At 36.2% G+C, this 20,704-nt stretch overlaps 1 protein-coding gene across 1 annotated transcript in view; it reads left to right on the forward strand.

Annotated features, from left to right (window-relative positions):
• UBR3 (ubiquitin protein ligase E3 component n-recognin 3 (putative)) overlaps window positions 1–20,704 on the forward strand; it is a gene marked incomplete at its 3' end in the record, with an annotated part of 111,876 nt that overhangs the window by 8,775 nt on the left and 82,397 nt on the right. The window contains exon 2 of the mRNA XM_021712542.1: window positions 18,918–19,057. Coding sequence (XP_021568217.1) covers window positions 18,918–19,057 — 140 coding nt within the window. The remainder of the gene's footprint in view (window positions 1–18,917; window positions 19,058–20,704) is intronic.

The raw sequence follows: 20,704 nt of genomic DNA on the forward strand, positions 1-20,704 counted from the left end.
CACCTCAGCCTCCCAAAGGCGCGGGATTACAGGCTGAGCCACTGAGCCCGGCTCACTGCTAATTTATAAATTGTGTAGACATAAGATTCTACTTTAGCTGGGAGTATAATTTCTAATCATTTTCATCACAATGAAGTTTAACTACAACAGAGCGATTTGGAAGTCTTGTTAAGATGTAATTATTTTTTCTAATTTTGATCTTTATAAATCTCTTTAAAACTATTTTCAATTATAAAACAATTTGAAGATACAGAAAAGTACAAACATAATATAACATATTTTTGTACTCACCACTGAGATTAATAAATGTTAACCTTTCACTATGTTTGCTTTAGAGCTGCTTTCTGTCAAAAAACTAGATCCTTTTCCTTCTTTTCTCTTTCTCTCCCCAGAGGTTGTTATAATCCTGAAATTTCGGTGCCATTTCTATGTGCCATTTTTACTTTTACTACATTGAAACAATATTTATGTGATTGTTTTGCTGTCAGAATTTAACAAATGATTTTATATTGTATGAATCCTTTTGCAGTTTGCCTTTTTCACTTACCACGCTGCTAGTATACACTAGTTCATTAATTTCTAACTACCATTCAGTATTCTATATTATGACTAAACCATAGTTTACTTATCTGTTTCTTTGCCTAGGGTCAATTAGATGTTTTATATTTCCCATTGCTTCCCAAAGGGCAGCAGTGAACACCCTTGCATATGTCTCTTTGTATAGATAGGCTAGAATTTCTTTAGGATACACTAGTAGGAGGGGAATTGTTGGTCCATAGAGTATTTTGTTCTTGTACTAGCTTGTTAAGAATTGCCCTCCAGTGGTTGATACTGTTCATTTCCAATGATAGTGCCACTAGGAATTTGAGTTCTTGTTTTTCTACTTGTCAAAACGTGTGTGTGTGTGTGTGTGTATGTATGTGTATAGGGAAATATATATACGCACAATAGGGAAAACACACACATACACATTTGTACATTTTTAATTTAAAACTTCTGCAACAACATTTTAAAATTAGAAATGTGTGTGTGTGTGTTTTCCCTTTTAAAGTGTGTATTATTTGTATCTTGTTAAAGAAATCTACTTCACCTTAGTTATCCAGGCTGGAGTATGGTGGTGCCATCATAGCTCACTGCAGCCTCAAACTCCTGGGCTCAAGTGATCCTACCTCAGCCTCTTAGTAGCTGGGACTACAGGCGTGAGCCACCACTTCTGGCTAATTGTTTCATTTTTTGTGGCGATAGGGTTTTGCTATGTTGCTCAGGCTGGTCTCGAATTCCTAGGCTCAAGTGATCCTCCTTACTCGGCCTCCCAAAGTACTGAGATTAAAGGTGTGAGTCACTGTGTCCAGTCCATATGCACTTGAAAAAAGTGTGTGTGTGTGTGTGTGTGTGTGTGTGTGTGTGTGTGTAATTTTGTTGTGGGTTGTAGTGTTTTATATATGTCAATTTGGTCAAGTTGGTTGATGTATTTGTTCAGGTCTTCTATGTTCTTACTGATTTTCTGTCTACTTGTTCTGTTGATTACTGAGACAGTGTTGAAGTCTCAAGTATAATTGTAGATTTGTGTCTTTCTCATTGTAGTTGCCAGTTTTTGCTTCTTGTATTTTGAAGCTCTGTTAAGTGTACACTTAGGATTGTTACATCAGTAAATTAACTCCTTTATCATTATATACTGTCCTTCTTTATCCCTGGTAATATTATTTATTTTGAAGTCTACTTTGTCTGATATTAATGTAGTCACCTGTATTTCTTTTGATTATTGTCAGCTTGGCATGTATTTTTTTTTATTAATCAATATTTTTTATTATGGTTTTGTGGGGTACAGTTAAGGGTTAGGTGTACAATTACGTTTTATTCAGGCACCCTGTTGATAAGAGGTGTTTTCTCATCCCCAGACAGATATTTGCTACTGTTAATCCCATCTCCCTCCCAGGCATGTATTTTTAAAGCTCCTTTTTTTGGGGAGGAGTTGGGGAGAGGTGTTATGGTTCACAGATTACTTATTTGGTACAGTGTTCACTATTGGGAATGGACTACCTGAGACCTAATCCTCACCACTATATAGTATGTCCATGTAACAATAAAGCACCCATTGAATGCACCACTTGAATCTAAAATTTTAAAAAAGAGAAACAATTTTTTTTCTTTTAAACTATTTGTGTTTTTTTCTTTAAAACTCAATTTTTTTTGTAGGCATTTGATTTTGTTGAACTTTGCTATTTTATCCAGTCTTAAAATCTCTGACAATGGTACTTAGACCATTTACATTTAAAATGATTACTGATAGAGTTAGATTTAAGCCTATCATCTTGTGTCCTATTTATCCCATCTTTTTTTTGTTTGCTATTTCTCTATTTTATGCCTTCTTTTGGATTGAGTATTTATTTATTTATATATTTTTTGAGTTGGGGTCTCACAGTGTTACCCAGGCTGGAGTGCAGTGGCATGAAGACTCACTGCAGTCTCAACCTCCCAATCTCGGGTGATCCTTCTGCCTCAGTCTCCTGAGTAACTGGGACTACAGGTGCACACTACCACATCTGGCTAACTTTTTGATTTTTTTTTTAGAGATGAGATTGTGCTGTGCTGCCTAGTCTGGTCTTGAATTCATGGGCTCAAGCAATCCTCTCCCTTCAACATCCCAAAATATTGGGATTACAGGCAAGAGATGCTGTGCCCAGCCTGAATTGATTATCCTTCTGTTTCCATTTTATCTCCTTTGTTGGCTTAAGAGCAATAACTCTTTTGTTGTTTCACTGCTTGCTTTATAGTTCATAGTATGTATCTTTAACTTGTAACTGTCTACTGCTACATATACTACTTTTTTGTATAGTGCAGGAACCTTATAATAGTTTGCTTTCCCCCCAAGTGTTTATCTTATTATTGTCATTTTATTTTTACATGTATTGTAAACCCCTGAATGTAATGTTATTTTTATTTATGCAGTCAATAATTTTTAAGAGATTTAAATAATAATTAAAAAAATCTTAACCATCTAATTGTTTCCAGTGCTGTTTGTTTCTTGGTATAAATTTCTGTTTTTTCTGATATAATTTTCCTTCTTTTGGAAGAACTTTTTTTTTTTTTGAGTTGGAGTCTCACTCTGTTGCCCAGACTGGAGTGCAGTGGCTGCTCCCGGTCACTGCAGCCTTGACCTGCTGGGCTCCGGTGAGCCTTCCACCTCAGCCTTCAAAGTAGCTGGAACTACAGGCGTGCGCTACCACGCCTGGCTAGTTTTTTTTTTGATTTATTATAGAGATGAGGTCTCGCCAAGTTGCCCAGGCAGGTCTCGAACCCATGGGCTCAGGCAGTCCACTCACCTCAGCCTCCCAAAGCACGGGATTACAGGCTGAGCCACCGAGCCTGGCTTGAAGAACTTTAAAAAAAAATTTTTATAGTATGGGTTTGCGAGTGATGTATTTTTTTTTTGTATGTCTGCAAATGTCTTTAATTTTGAAATATAATTTCTCTAGGTATAGGATTCTTGGTGGACATTTTCTCTTTTAGTACTTTATTTTTTAAAGTTTTTATTATTTTAATATCTTATTTTTAAAAAACATGTTCTCATTCTGTTGCTCAGGCTAGAGTGCAGTGGCACAATCATAGTTCACCGTGATTTTGAACTTCTAGGTTTAAGTGATTCTCCCACCTTAGCCTCTCAAGTAGTTAGGATTAAAGGTGTGTAACATGTGGCTTGTTTAAAAATTAAAAAAAAATTTTTTTTAGAGACAGCATCTCACTTTGTTGCCTAGGCTTCTATTTTAGAACTTTAAAGATTTTCCAGGCTTCTTGCTTGCATTATTTTAAAGGAGAAATCTGCTGTCACCCTTATCTTTAGTTCCTCTGAACTTACTTAACATTTCTTTTTCTGTGGTTGCTTTAGATTTTCTCTTTATCTAAGCAATTTGATTATAATGTGCCTTAGTGTAACTTCCTCCCCCCCCCCCATTTTTCGTGGGTTTGTTGAGCTTCTTGAATTTGTGGATTTATAATGACCAAATTTGAGCATTATTTCTTTATATATTTTTCTACCCTCTTCCACTTCTGGGGACTCCAATTGCAGGTACAATAGGCTGCTTGAAACATAGTTCACCGATGCTCTTTTCATTTTTTGGAGTCTTTTTTTTCTGTTTTTGTTAGTTTCTATTGTCAAATCTTAGGGCTATCTAATCTTTTTTTCTGCCCTATCTAATTTGCTGTTAATCCTGTGCAGTGTATGTTTTAATCTCAGGCATTGTAGTTTTAACCCTATATATTCAATTTGGGTCTTTTTTATATTTCTTTTTTTTTGTTTGGTTGTTTTTGGAGTTGGAATCTCACTCCGTTGCCCAGATACTGATTCATTTATTTTATGTTTTTTTTTTTTAGATGAAAGGGTTAATCTATCTTGGGTTGAAGTGCGAGTCCTAAGGGCCGTGTTATTTTTGTTTTAAAGGCTTTGTTTTTGATACAGATTTTATTTAATTCACTCTTATTAATAAAGAGTATTTTTGAAGTTAATAAGAGTATTGTTAATAGTGTCTTTCCTTTAGAGTTATTAATAAGTAGTAATTTAATTATAATAGATTGAAGAAAAAATTGTATTACTTGTCTTCCTCTTTAGAAAACAAATATGCTTTTGAATGAGATGTTTAGCATCTTTAATTATGCATGTATTTATATGCTATATTCTTACAGTTGTATTTATTTATTTATTTTTCTTTATTTTTTTTGAATTGGAGTTTCATTCTGTCACCCAGGCTGGAGTGCTGAGGCACACTCACAGCCACCCCAGCCTTGACCTACTGGGCTCTGGCGATCCTTCTGCCTTAGCCTTCCAAGTAGCTGGAACTACAGGTGCATGCTACAATGCCTGACTAATTTTTGATTTATTGTAGAGACAAGGTCTTGCCAAGTTGCCTGGGTTGGTCTAGAATTTGAAGGCTCAGGCAATTCACTCACCTTGGCCTCCCAAAGTGCTGGGATTACATGCTGAGTCACCATGCCTGGTCTACAGTTGTATTTATTTTGGGCAGTCATCTAAGTGGACTTTCTTCCCTATATGTATTCCCAGAAAATCTATTGCTTGCTGCTCAAATTTTGGGTGAGGACTATATCTTTTTAGGGAAGGGGCCCATATTTGTTGGAAATCTACTCTCATTTGCTTTCATGAGTAGATTTTCCTGAGAACTTGTAATGTCAAGTTTCTTACTTTTTATTATTTTTATTTTTATTTTTTTGAGTTGGAGTCTTATTCTGTCGCCTAGACTGGAATGCAGTGGCCGCTCCTGGCCACCGCAGCCTCGACCTGCTGGGCTCTGGCAGTCCTTCTGCCTCAGTCTTCTGAGTAGCCAGTACAGGCACACGCTACCACGCCTGGCTGATTTTTTTGATTTATTGCAGAGATGAGGTCTTGCCAAGTTGCCCAGGCAGGTCTTGAACCCGCGGGCTCAGGCAATCCACTCACCTCAGTCTCCCAAAGCGCGGGATTACAGGCTGAGCCACTGAGCCCAGCAAGTTTCTTACTTTTTAAATTCAGAGCTGTTAGCTTGTTATTTATTGGTCAGACATTCTTAAGTCAGATAGAATTTGACATACATCTTTCTATCTTTTTACTTTGAACCAAATATATCTTTATGTCTTTATATTTAAAATATGTTTCTTGTGGAGAGGATTATATTTGGTCTTTGCTTTTAAAGAATCCAATCTGACAGTCTTTGTCTTCTAATTGATATATTTAGACTGTTCACATTTGTTGTTACTCTTGATATGGTTTTATTAACATCTACCATCTTGCTAATTTTCTATTTTGTGTTACTTTATATGAACCCCTTTCCCACACAACAATCTCTGAGGTAAATATTATTGTCCTCATTTTATGGAGGAGAAGTTAAGGATAACTCGATGAGTAGAAAGTAAGTGACAGAGCCTAGACCCAGGTCTTCTGATTGCAGTCTATGCTGAATAAATATTGGTTTGAAAAGTAAACCACTCTTTTGCTTACTGCTTAATCATCTGCATGAAGACATCTTTTCAAACGTGTTCATATTGCCTATAACTTTGCCGTGCATGATTATTTTTTCCCGGTAATTATTTATGGCTAGTGGGCAACATGATTTAGTCTCTCTGGGCATTGACTGCCTATTTGTAGGTAGGCACATAGAATTTTAATGCTGGATTGTAATTTGGGGATCATTTACTCTACCAACTCTTCATTTTGTAGTTTAGATATGCCTTAAACCTTTAAAACAGTGAATCAGATTTCTGTGTTTTATATACTTTCTACACAGTCTAAGAGTACTGTCTTCATTTGATTACTAGATGAATGGGATAGTGCATTAATTTTATTAATGGGTTGGGTAAACTTTTGTGATTTCTTTTTTATGGCTCTATATCCTTTTGGAACATGGGGTTGGCTAACTCTATTGCCGAAGGTTTGGCTGCTTATTTTTATAAATAAAACTGTATTGGAACACACTACACTCATTTATTTACTTATTGGCTGTGGCTGCTGTAGCACTATACGCACAGAATTGAGTAGTTACACCAGACTGTATGGCCCTCAAAGCAAAAAATACTTAACAACTGGCTCCTTAAGAAAAAAATGTTGAGTACTGTAACAGAACCATGGATTTTTGTGGATCTAGAAATTCCTATTCTTTCTCAACCAAATAATATTATTAGCAAACAAGTGAATATGAGTAACTTCTAAATTAAATAATTAACTTGAGTCATCCAAATCAAAATAATGAAAGAATGTAAATTTTTTAATAGTTGTGTTTTGGCCCTACTGAAAACTTAATAGTCTAAACATAACTAACTGTTAGGTTACAAATCCCAGAGGGGAGCCTCCAAAATGTTAGGTCAGACTTGTCAGGGGTGTGTGTGCTATCTGGTGCTGCATGAAAGATGCAAAGAATTGCACAGAAGTTAGAGTGGAGAAGATTCACCTCCCCAATGTAGGGGAGGAGTACAAAACCAGGAAACATTGACCGTATTTCCGAGAGCCACATGGGCACACCAGAGTTTAACAAAGCAATGGCCACTGCTGGTTGAATGCCTTTTAACTCTTCTCTTTGATGGAGGCATGTTGCTAAGGTGATTGGGTGGTGGTCTGCTCCACTCTTCACAGAGGGCAGGTAAGCACAGGTACTGATGTTAGGCGATAGACAGCAGGTAGATGGGTGGCTAGTCACATGACTGCTGCCATGTTGATGGGGTCTGTGTCATGAAGGTCATGAAGAACAGATTGGTGTAATGTGTTTACAAAACAAGCTGGGGAGGGGGTTGTAAAGCAATTATCAATAGCTTGCCTCTGAGAAACCGATTCTGTACTTGGCTAGTGATTAGAGGATAAATTAAAGTGAAGTGCTACAGAAACATGACAGAGCTAAGCAATGTTAAAATGACTGTTCATTGGGTGTATTGACTCCATGTTATGTCCTTTCACTAACAACCATTTAACTATATGAATTCCAGTTTGAAGGTAAGAGGGAGGAGTTATTTATGAATGCTTGAGAAAATGGTGCTGTTATTATAATGCTGTGTAGTAAGAAACCCAGGTTGGGAACAGGTGGACAGGGTTCATAGAAAAGAGCTGGGCAGGAGGCAGACAATTACTGAGAACTTTTTATTTTGTCTAGCAATGACTTGTTTATCTATTACTGATAAGGGTTTATTATAAGCTATGAGCAGGGTATTTTTGTCAGGCAGTTACAAAGAAGTGTGGGTTCTTATAATGTACATACATGTCTTTTTTCTTTATACAGGGACTTAGTTTTTAAAAATCTGAATGTATTTGTGTGTGTTGCTTGTGTGTATGTATATATGTGAGTGGGAGAGAAAGGAGAGAAGAAAGAGAAAGAGAAACCTGTCTAAAAATTCTAGTCAGACGTATACATTAGTAAATATATATATATATATGAGTGCAGTGGCTCGCTCACAGCCACCCCAGTGTTGACCTGCAGGGCTCAGGTGATCCTTCTGCCTCTGCTTCTGCCTTCCAAGTAGCTAGAGCTATAGTCATGCATTACCATGCCTGGCTAATATTTTTGATATATTGTAGAGATGACGTCTCACCAAGTTGCCCAGGCTGGTCTCGAACCCCTGGGCTCAGGCAGTCCTCTTGCCTCTGCCTCCCAAAGTGCTGGGATTACCAGCTTGAGCCACTGCACCTGGCCAGTAAATACATTTTTTAATGACAACAGGAAAATAAGGTAGATGTTCTTTGTCTCTGAAACTAATAATGTGTTACCATAGTTTTGATAATTATAGTTTTCTTCATCTACTCATTTTCCCATCCTGTAACTAGGTACTCTGAAAGAAAAGAGATTTGGATTTTTATAAACTTGAACTTTAACGCTGGTAATTAAAGTTAATCCTTCTTTTTGCCATGGAGAAAGTGGGAAGTTTGAATCAGTGCTGATTATGATATTTTAATTGTTTCTTTAATCCATTGAAGATTATGGAAATTATAATTAGAGAACTACAGGCGCACGCTACCATGCCTGGCTAATTTTTTTTTGATTTATCGTAGAGATGAGGTCTCGCCTGCCCAGGTGGGTTTCGAACCTGCGGGCTTAGGCAATCCACTCACCTCGGCCTCCCAAAGGCGTGGGATTACAGGCTGAGCCACTGAACCTGGCTCCATTTTGCTTTCATTTCTGTCCTCTATCTTCCTGAAAATATGGAAAATAGGTCTGGTAGTCTCATAAATCTTACTCGGATTTATTTAGACTAATATTGAATAGGGGTTTTTAACTTAGATTATGAGTTTCTGTATTGATAAATCTTAAGTGATTTTTATATTACAAATTTATATACATAAGAAAGAGTTTATAAAATGTATATGTGCAGTTTAAAGACTTTCAGTAAAATGGGCATTCATGTATCACTGTTCACTTTATGAAATAGAACATAAAGTATTGGTAAATCGTATATCACCTTAATTCTAATCTGAAATGAATTCAAGCTAATATAGCTATAAAATCTCAAGGTACAGAAGTTTTTTTTTTTTTTAAAGACTAAAATAAACTACAGAGAGTATTAAGGGATTATGCACTGAGATTAGAAAGAGGTTAAAAAGGTTCAGCCTTAATGCTAGTATTAAAATACTATATATAATAGATTCTTAAACCGAGATAATTTTTCATTTTCATTACATTGTCATTTAATTAGAAGGACCATACCATCTTGAATCAGTGCTGATTATGATATTTTAATTGTTTCTTTAATCCATTGAAAATTATGGAAATTATAATTAGAGAACTACAGGTGTGCGCTCCCATGCCTGGCTATTTTTTATTTATTGTAGAGACAATGTCTCACCAAGTTGTCCAGGCTGGTCTTGAACCCCTGGGCTCAGGCAATCCTCTTACCTCAGCCTCCCAAAGTGCTGGGATTATAGGGCTCGCGTCTGACCGGAATAAACATTTTGTAATGAACTATTTTGGATCTGTGATTTTATGGTTTTCAACAAATTTGAAATAATTCCAGCCACTAATACTTCAAATATCTGTTTTGTCTTTGCTTTGCCCCATTTTTGGGATTCCAATATAAAACAAGTCTGCTTGTTGTTATCCCACAGCTCATTGAGGCTATGCTCACTTTTCTAGTTTCTGTGTTTTATTCTGGATAATTTTTATTGCTATGTTATTAAATTTTCTGATCTTTTCTTTCTAGTGTCAATCTACTGTTAATTCCATCTGGTGTAGTCTTCATTTCTAATATTGTATATTGTTATCTCTGTTAGTTTGATATGGATCTTTTTTATATCTTCTGTTTCTCACCCCATTATGCTTTTTTTTTTTTTGAGTTAGAGTCTCACTATCGCCCAGACTGGAGTGCAGTGGCCACTCCCAGCCACCACAGCCTCAACCTGCTGGGCTCTGGCGATCCTTCTACCTCAGCCTTCCACATAGCTGGAACACAGGCGTGTGCTATCACGCCTGGCTAATTTTTTTGATTTATTGTATAGATGAGGTCTCGCCTGCCCAGGTCTCGAACCTGCGGGTCTCGAACCTGCGGGCTCAGGTAATCCACTCACCTCAACCTCCCAAAGGCGTGGGATTACAATCTGAGCTACTGAGCCTGGCTCCATTATGCTTTCATTTCTGTCCTCTGTCTTCCTGAAAATATGGAAAATAGGTCTGTTAGTCTCATTATCTCCATCAGTTTTGGGTCTACTTCTGTTGGTTAATTTTTTCCTGATTATGGGTAATGTCTTCTCCCCCTTTATTTATTTATTTTTGTCTGCCTAGAAAACTTTGATTATATGCCAGAATTTCTTCACTTTATGTTGTTGATTATGGATTATGTTGTATTCCTGAGATAGTGTTAGATTTTGTTTTGGAATGTAGATAAGTTACTTGGACTCAGGGCTTATCTTTAAGCTATATTAGTGTAGGTTCAGAGCAGCCTTTAGTCATGAGTGAATTTATCTGCACTACTAATATAATACCCTTTAGAAGTTTCTATGTGATTCCTATGCATTTTGAGGTTTTACCATTTTGGGTATTTGAGGTATTTTGAGGTTTTACCATTTTGGCTGTTGGTAACATGAATTATTACCAGCCCTGGGTCATTCTTGGGAATTCTTCTGTCCATTCCTCTTTGGCTATTTCCCCCCTTGATGTTTCCTTCATTAAAACCAAAATTTCGCTCAGCCAAAGACTTGAGGAAACCTCTCTGTAGATTTTCAGAGCTCTTTTTCAGTCCTTCAAATTCTAGCTACCTTAACTCTAACCCTAACTCATGCCCCACCAGACTGAGCCCTCTTCTGTTCTGAATAATCTTGACTTCTGAGGAAGTACATATTCTTCTGTACTCTTTAGATTTGTGTAATCACTTGGATGATTTTTTTTTTAATTTAAGAGATAGGGTCTTGCATTATCACCCATGCTATAGTGCAGTGGTTTAATCATGGCTCACTGCAGCTTTGACCCCCTGGGCTCAAGTGATCCTCTTACCTCAGCTTCTCAAGTATATGGTACTACAGGCATGCACCTGACTTTTTTATTTTTATTTTTTTTATAGAGACAGAGTCTCACTACATTGCCTAGCCTGGTCACAAAGTTCCGTCCTTAAGCAATCCTCTCGACTTGGCTTCCCAAAGTGCTCACCCCATCTAGAAAGAGATCTTTAATACCTGTTTATATGCAGTTTCATTTGTCAGGTCTTTGATTTTACTGGTGTCTTTTGGTCAGCTGACTTGACTTGTTGGTTCTAGCCTTAGTCATCGTTGATGACAGTAAAAAGACTTTTAGGATCAATTTAGGCATTATAAACTGAAAAAATTGCCTGGCACAGTGGCTTAAGCCTATAATTCTAGTACTTTGCGAGGCCAAGGCGAGAAGATTACCTGAGTCCAGGGGTTCAAAACCAGCCTAGCCAATTTGGTGAGACCTCATCTTTACGATAAATCAAAAAATTATCTGGACGAGGTGGCACGTACCTGTGGTTCCAGCTACTTGGAAGGCTGAGGTGGAAGGATCACCTGAGCCTAGTAGGTTGAGGCTGCGGTGGCCATGAGCGTGCTGCTGCACTCCAGTCTGGGTGACAGAGACTCTGACTCTTCAAAACAAACAAACAAACTAGGGGGGTGGGACTGGCAGTTGAGGGAAACTGCAAAGGGAGGGAGGGGCATACCTCATCAACAAGGGTACCTGCATGATCAATGTTTGTATACCTAACCCTGAAGTGTACCCCACATCTTTATAATAAAAATTACAGAAAAAAAGAAAATGCAGATTCCTAGGTCCTCTGCATAGCTATGTCTCTGGTGAGGCCAGGGAATCTTCTTTTTTTTTTTTAGCAAGACTCAGTTCCTCTACACACTACAATTTGAGAATTTATGTTGTCAGGCATCAAGGAGAAAAATGTATTTTGAGCCCTAAACAACTTATACAGTCTTCTAGAATAAAGCCTGTTTCTAAGTGGGAAAAAAAATACAGAAAAATGTTTTAATATACCATTTAATAAAGCAAGCCAATATCCCCCCCAAAAAAGCTGAAAAAATTTTTCTTTCTTTCTGTTTTTTAAAAAATTTAGTTTATTACTTTAGGCTTTATTTATTTTATCTTATTTTATGTTTTGAGTTAGGGTCTCATTCTGTCGCCCAGGCTGGAGTGCAGTGGCACAATCATGGCTCACTGCAGCCTTAATCTCCTAGGCTCAGGCAATCCTTTGGCCTCAGCCTCCCAAGTAGCTAGGACTAAAGTGCGTGCCACCATGCCCGGCTAATTTTTTACTGTTTTGTAGAGACGAGGTCTCACTGTGTTGTCAAGGCTGGTCTTGAACTCATGGACTCAAACGAGGCTCCTGCCTTGGCCTCTGAAAGTGCTGGGATTATAGGCGTGAGCCAGTGTACCTGGACATAAATGGAATAAATTTCCTTTTTTTTTTTTGAGCAGGAGTCTCACTCTGTCACATAGGCTGGAATGCAGTATGCTTATGGTCACTGCAGCCTTGGCCTGCTGGGCTCAGGCTATCCTTCTTCCTCAGCCTTCCACATAGCTGGGACTATAGGTGTGCACCACCACTCCTGGCTAATTTTTTTGATGTATTGTGGAGACAAGGTCTTGCCAAGCTGCCCAGGCTGGTCTTGAACCCCTGAACTCAGGCAATCCTCTCACCTCTGTCTTCAAAGTGCTGGGATTCAAGTGTGAGCCACCATGCCCGGTGAATAAATTTCTTAAAAGTTCAATCTGTGCAGTGTAAGTACATAAAATAAAAATGCAGACTTCTTCCTTCTCCCATGGTATGCTCTGCCTAGAGAGCTTTGCATGCCTGGTGCCTAGCCTAATTCCTTTATGTCATTTTGGCCTGTAGACTAAATATCACCTCTTTAAAAAGTCTTCTTTGACAAACCCAAACTAAAGGAGCATAATTGACTCTTTTTAATGTGTCATGCTGTTGAATTATTTTTGTAGAGTTTATCACTATCAGGTATTTCTATATTTATTTTCCTTGTTTTTCTCTTTCCTTTCTTCCTTTTGCAGGTTAGCTTCTAGGACAAGGCCTCTATACTCCTACAGTCTAAGGGCTAGTCATGTAGTAGCTCTTCAAAAAATCTTTGAGGCTGGGAGTGGTGGTTCACACCTGAATCCCAACACTTTGGGAGGCTGAGGTGGGAGGATTGCTTGAGCCCTGGAGTTTGAGATCAGCCTGGGCAATATAGTGAGACCTCATTGCAACAAAAAATTAAAAAAAAAAGTAATCAGGCATGGTGGTACACACACCTGTAGTCTCAGCTACTCAGAAGGCTGAAATGGAAAGATTGCCTGGTCTCCAGAGGTTGAGATTGCAGTGAGCTGTGGTTGTTCCTGGACGACAGAGTGAGACTCCAACTCAAAATTAAAAAAAAAAAAATAGCTGGAATTATTAAATGGGTCTGAGGTTATTCTTTAATTGGATGACCTTAAAATAATTTTTGACATTCTACTGTTAGGTTAATTCTTTGTTTCAAGTTTTAAAAAATTTAAATTATTTTATGTTGCTATTTCTTTTGTAAAGACAAGGTCTGGCTATGTTCCTAGGCTGGGTATGAATTCCTGGGCTCAAGCCTTCCTCTAATCTTAGCTTCCTGAGTATTAGCAAGTCTTTATTGAGTATCTACTATGTAAGATGTTTAGTTCCCACATTGTGCACAGCCTGAAATACAAAAAAACAATTTTGTTTGGTCATCTTATATTATTTTACATCCATGTGGAGGGTGTCTTCTTACTTAAACTAATTACCAGAGCTTGATTTTTTAGTCTTTTGGCTATTGATTTTTCAATTGCCATCTTTTGATATACTCCTATAACCCCAGTCACTAAATTACTTAGACCCTTCTTGCTGATTCTTGGCTTAGTTCTGGGTTGAAACTTCACTCCATGAAGCTACTTGACACCTTTTCAAATTGTTCTTTACTCTTTGCCCAGTAGCTCTTTTGAATTGGTTTCTTTACCACGCAGAAAGTGTCCAAGAGAGCTTTCTGTGCTTTTTAATCCTTTCTCATCTTGCTTTTCAGCTCACAAGTCTTTCATTGCATCTTTCAGTTTTTGTGCCCAGTATGTTTTCCCAATCTTTTGTCCTGGCTTTCCTTTCATCCATTTCCTCTTTCACATTTATACTTATAGGCTCTTTAAATTATCTTAGATCACCACTGACTGTCTAATCTGTCACACAGGCCAGGTTCTCCTTTATCTTCAAAATCTTTTGTAGACTTGGTAGCATTTAAACAATTTCCTGAATTTGTTTTAGATATTGCGTGCCTCAGCAGGAAGAAGTTCTTAAATTCAGTTTTTCCTTCAAGTCAAGGTTTGAATCCTAAGGTTTAATGCTGCTTAGCCTTTTTCATAATATGGTAGATATGGAAAATGATATATAAATAGGACACCGAGGCAACTGAGGTGGCTGCTCAGGCTCAGCCTGTCTGTCTGCCTTGAGAACTGAGGAAATTCTTCTCTCTACACTGTCATTTACTGACCTAACACTAGGAAGCACTACCTTAAGGGTAGATAGATTTCAGCAGAGTGTGTACACTCTAAATGTTTTATTTTGTGTGTATGTATATTTTTTTTTCAAGAGTTGTATCTTTCAATAGATCCTCAAAAGGGTCTATGAGCCAAAAAATGATACTAATTAATGCTTTAAATTGTAAAACTAAAACCAAATGTATGGCATAACTTATTACTGTTTGTTTTTGGTTTAAATTTTTTCCTTTTGATTATAAAGTTATACATATGTTTGTTAATACAAAATTCAAATGTTACAGTGATATTAATGTAAAAAGTAGAATATGTCATATTCCACTTCCAGTTAATTTCCACCAAATTTAGTGCACATTTCCCTACATATTTTAATATATCAACATTTCTCTTTCTTTCTCCAAAATTTTATTTAAAAAAGAGATTGTGTATAATCCTATGAATAGCTTTTCTCAATATATCTTAGATATGATTTTACTTAGAGTGCTTATTGATCTACCTCATTTTTTTTAAAGAAACACAGAGTATTTCATTGATCTACCATAGTTTTGTTAACATTTTTCTTTTCTTTTCTTTTCTTTTTTTTTTTGAGTTGGAGTCTCACTCTGTCACCCAGACTGGAGTGCAGTGGCCGCTTCTGGCCACCGCAGCCTCGACCTGCTGGGTTCCGGTGATCCTTCCACTTAGCCTTCCAAGTAGCTGGAACTACAGGTGCGCGCTACAACGCCCGGCTATTTTTTTTTTTTAAATTTGGTGTAGAGATGAGGTCTTGCCAAGTTGCCCAGGTGGGTCTCGAACCCACGGACTCAGGCAATCCACTCACCTCAGCCTCCCAAAGGGTGGGATTACGGGCTGAGCCACTGAGCCCGGCTAACGTTTTTCTTTTAATGAGGACAAGAATTGTTTCTAACTTTTTTGCATTGTAAACTGGCACAACGAACATCTTTGTGTTTGTTTTTTTTTTCCCGCAAATTTGGGAGTATTTTCTGTATAATAGAAATAGAAATAGAAATGCTAAGTCAAAGTGATATTGTCAAAGTGCCACCCAAAACTGGACCAGCTTATACTGTCATATATATGATAACAAAAAATTCTGATCATATGTCCAATAGTGAATTAGTAAAGTGCATCTTTTCTAATCTGTAAGGTGAAAAAATGACTTTTACATTTTGAAAATTTTCAAATATACAGAAAAGTAAATACAACAGAACATCAGCCTCTCATGCTCATCACCGAGACTTAACATATATTAAGATTTTTGCCACATTTGCTTCAACTGCTCTTTTCTTCTTTTGCTGAAGTATTTTAAAGCAAATCTCCAAAATCATGTCATTTCATCCTGACATGCTGCAGTATTCATCTTTAAAAAATATGGATATTTTCTTTTTTAAATTTTTAGCTTTTTAGTATAGAAAATTTCAAAGATATATACAAGCAGTGAACAAAATGAACCTAACCAGTATGGTTTTATTAGGAAAAAATTCCCTCAGTGTCATATTCGACTTAAAGACAAATTTAAACTACATTCTTTTAAATTGGCGACTTAAAAATATAAAAGGGGCCAGGCATGGTAGCTCACGCCTATAATCCCATCACTTTGGGAGGCCGAAGTGAGAGGATTGCCTCATCCCACGGGTTCGAGCCAGCCTGGGCAACTCTACAATACAAAAAAAAAATTAGCTGGACGTGGTATGTCCTGCCTGTAGTTCCAGCTACTTGGGAGGCTGAGGCAGAAGGATCACCTGAGCCCAGCAGGTTGAGGCTGCAGTGGCTGTGAGTGTGCCATTGCATTCTAGCCTGGGTGGCAGAGTGAGACTCCAACTCAAGAAAATAAAAATAAAAAAGGAGTATTTTATTGGCTATGATAGTGATCTACATTCTGTTTAATGAACATAGCATAATAAAAACCCTTGTATTCATCCCCCAGTTTCAACAATCATAGTTGGTCTTTGTATACTCTCATCTAGTTCCCTTTATCTCACCAGATTATTGTGAAGCAAGTTCCATATTTTATAGCATTTCATCTCTAAATATTTCTCTCTCTCTTCGTGTAATCTAAAAAACAAAAACTTAACTTTTCATTGATAATCACAGTGCTGTTATTGTCACATTCACACAAAATAATTCCTTAATATTATGAAATAACCATGAGCATTGTCCTACCACAAGGCCATAAAATTAATTGTAATGAACTAGTACTTAGTTTATAATCAAATTTCCCAGATGTCTGCAAAACACCTCTTGGAATTGGTTTGTTAGGATTGATTTACATATTAGAGGTGATTTTTTTGGACCTCTTTAGCCTCTTTTAACCTAGAGTAGCCCTTCTACCTTTTCTCACCGTCCTGCCACTGACAGATTGTTTGACAGAGTCAATTGTTCTGTATAATGTTCGACATTCTCCATTATCTTTTTGTTGTTTTTGTTTTTGTTTTTTTTTTGGTCATTTAACTTGTTCCTTTACCTTCCATACTTCTTGTAAATGGAAATTAGCTCTAGAGACTTGGTGTCATTCAAGTTCAGCATTTCATAAATGGTGCTATATGGTTCACATGCATCACAGGGTCTGCTTTTTTTTTCACTTCTGGTGATACTAAAATTGATAAGGGTGTAATAGTCTGATCCCTAATTGGAAAAAATTTTCCTCAAGCTGTCTTCTAATGGCTCCATTACATGGGTCAGTTATTTCTGCAGATATGATCTTTTTTTTTCTTTTTCTTTTTGATTTGGTGTTTCACTCTGCCACCCAGGCTGGAGTGCAGTGGCATGCTCTTGGCCACTGCAGCCTCAACCTGCTGGGCTTAGGTGATCCTTCTGCCTCAGCCTTTCAAGTAGCTGGGACTACAGGTATGTGCCACCACTCCTGGCTATTTTTGGATTTATTGTAGAGATGGTCTCGACCTCCTGGGCTCAGGCAGTCCTCTCACCTCAGCCTCCCAAAGTGCTGGGATTATAGGCATGAGCCACTGTGCCCAGCCTCATTTTCTAGTTATTCATTTCTTATTTTAATAAAATTGATTGCTTTGACTATTAGAAAACTAGAGCATTTTTTTCATGCTTATTGGGTATTCATTACTTCTTTTATGAATTGTTTATGGCATTGTTTGATTTTTCTATTATTTTTAAAATCTGTCTTTGAGAATTTGTAATTATAGATAATAATCTTTTAGCTTTCATTAGTTGTAAGTATTTTTCCAGTTTGTTACTGTTTTTTGCATAGAAGCTTTTGACATATATAGTACATTTTTTCTTACTTGTGACTTTTGGTTTTAAGTCTTACTTGGTTAGGCTTTCTCTATTCTGAGATAATATAGGATAATAGTTAATTTCTTCCAGGTTCTTTTCTCACATTTGATTTTTAATGTATATGGAATATATTTTGTGTATGGTGTAAGGTGGGAATCAAATTTACTTCCTGTATTTAAATAATCAATTTTGTCCTACAGCAATTTATTAGGTCTTTCTCTACCACATTGGATCGAGATGCTACACTTATATTAAATTCACAAATTTGTATATTCTTTTTCTGGACTTAATTGTGATCCATTGAAAATATCACACTACCACAGTCTTAATTAAAATGGTTTTATTCTATGTTTTTAGGTCTAGTTTATTATCATTCATATTTTTTCAAGTTTTAATAATATTTTCCACAAATATGATCTTTCATTTGAGCTTTAGAATTAATTTGTGATTAATTCCATTGGAATTTAAATCTAATGGCATTAAGTTTGAGAGAAGTTGCCTTTTTTTTTTTTTTTAATAGGTCTTTCCATTTAGGATTGTTACCTTTCTTGATTTATTCAGCTCTTTATATTTTTCACCTTTTAAAATAACTTCTGCATTCTTCCTGTTTATTTCTAGACATTTTATATTTTTAAACACAAAATAACTTATTTGTGATTATTTGAATGTGAATGTGGAATAATTTACTTCAGTTTTGCTCAAGTATACCAGTCATACTTGAAATTTAATATAAACCAGAGTAAAAAAAATGTATACACTTAAGTGTATAAACTTTTAAAATAAACTTTAAGTATTTATACTACTTATTAATTCATTAATGCAATAAGTTATAAACAATTGAATTAATGGAAAATGTAAATTTTTTGGAAATGATAAATTCGTACTTAATGATTTATAAAGGGTGTAATTAATAAAACAGTACTGGAAAGTAATACATTTCAGCCAGAAAAAATCCTGTAATGAAATTTTCTTTTTGTATTCTAGTTGGAATTTAACTAGTATGGTCTTTTATTAGGAAAAATCTTCCTGAATGCCATTTTTTGATTTAAAGACCAGTTGAAAGTGTATTCTTTTAACTTAGTACCTTAAAAATTATAACGAAGGATTATATTGGCTTTGATATTGACCTGCATCCTGTTTATTAATATTGTAAATAGAAGTAATATATTCTTTGCTGATAAGACGTCACTATTAATTTTTTTCTTTTTCACATTACAGGTTTTGCAAAAGGCATCAAATTAAATCAAGTTCAAATATTCCCTGCGTTCCCAAAGACTTACTGATGATGTCTGAGTTTGTTCTTCCAAGATTTATTTTTTGTCTTATTCAGTACTTAAGAGAAGGCTATAATGAACCAGGTATGTTTTAATGCACTCCTTGTTAGTACTCTTTTAAGTTCCCAATTCACATGAGTAATAAGGCAAATTTTTTCAGTTATGTTTGTGCTTAACATTTTTTTTTCAAATGTATTTGTTTATTATAAAGATGTGGGATACAACTCAGTGTTTACAAACATTGATCATATAGGTACCCTTGTTGATGAGGTATGTGCCTCCCTCCCCTGACAGTTTCCCTCAACTGCCAGTCCCACCACCCCCTTCCCCTGACAGATTTCTGCTACTGCCAGTCACTTTCTTATAGCATTATAATTGTTCAAGGTCACCTTAAGAGTGAGAACATATGGAACTCCATTCTTTGTTTTTGTGATAAATCACTGAGTATGATCGACTCCAAATCCATCCAATTTGCCGCAAAGTCCATGTATTTGTCCTTCTTTATGGCTGCATAATATTCCATTGTATATATGTACCACATTTTTAAAATCTAGTCCAGCTTTGATGGGCAACATGGTTGGTTCCATGTTTTTGCTATTGTGAGTAGAACTGCAACAAACATAAGTGTGCAGGTCTCTTTTTTGTAGAATAATTTGAATTCTTCTGGGTATATATTCCTCCGGGTATATTCCTCTGGGTATATTGCTGGGTCATATGGAAGGTCAATTTCTAGTTCTTTCAGAAATAGTCATACTGTCTTCCAAAGAGGTTGTACTAGTCTACATTCCCATCTGTGCTTAACATTTTAAGAGATTAAATAAAAACATGCTAAAATAAATGATAAAACCTTATAGATACCTTGTAGTGGGCAGTTTGTTACTTTCTGTTTCTGAGGTTGTAGATATTTTTGATCAGACTTATTTGACCTGATGCAGATAAGGAAGTAATCATTTTATGAAGTTAAAGTGATTTTATTTGCAATATTATGATAGAACAGAATTAAGAAGTCCTGGAAATGTTCGGATTTAAACTTAGATTTTTGGATGATAACCTGCTATTTTACTAGTCTTTTTTTCTTTTTAAATAGAGATCTTTATTTTCATTCCCCTCCTTATATATTTTATAACAACTTATGATAGGGTCAGATTGCTCACTTCCATTTAAATATATAGCATTACCTTTTCATTGAGAAAATAAACTGTTAGATGTTGAATAAATGTTGAATGAAATGAACATCCCCTTTCATGGACACAGAGGGCCTCTTTATCTCCCTTATAGGTATTCTTTGTTTTTTTTTTTTTGAGCCAGTTATTGTTAAGTTCTAAACTTCTTTATTCATATTCTTCTTTTTAGACCTCAGCATCTCTAAAACATCACTTTTCTTCTTTAATATTTTTTTTCACATGCTGTCTATGTTTTTTTTCCTCTCCTTTCTGTTCTCCTAGTTATATCTTATCTGGTATTATTTTTTAGTTTTAATTAAATTAGTCATGTTTATGAAAAGTTCATGTCAGTTGCTTTGATCTTTAACTAACCTGAATCTATATTTTTGGAACATTATAAGAGATAGGTTATTTGCTCTACTGGCTTAAAATTTAGAGCAGCTGGGCTTGGTGGCTCAGCCTGTAATCCCGCGCCTTTGGGAGGCTGAGATGAGTGGATTGCCTGAGCATGCGGGTTCGAGACCCGCCTGGGCAGTGAGACCTCATCTCTACAATAAATCAAAAAATC

The sequence above is a fragment of the Carlito syrichta genome, unplaced genomic scaffold (genome assembly GCF_000164805.1).
Source record: "Carlito syrichta isolate Samal-C Ts95f unplaced genomic scaffold, Tarsius_syrichta-2.0.1 Scaffold303340, whole genome shotgun sequence".
NCBI lineage: Eukaryota > Metazoa > Chordata > Mammalia > Primates > Tarsiidae > Carlito > Carlito syrichta.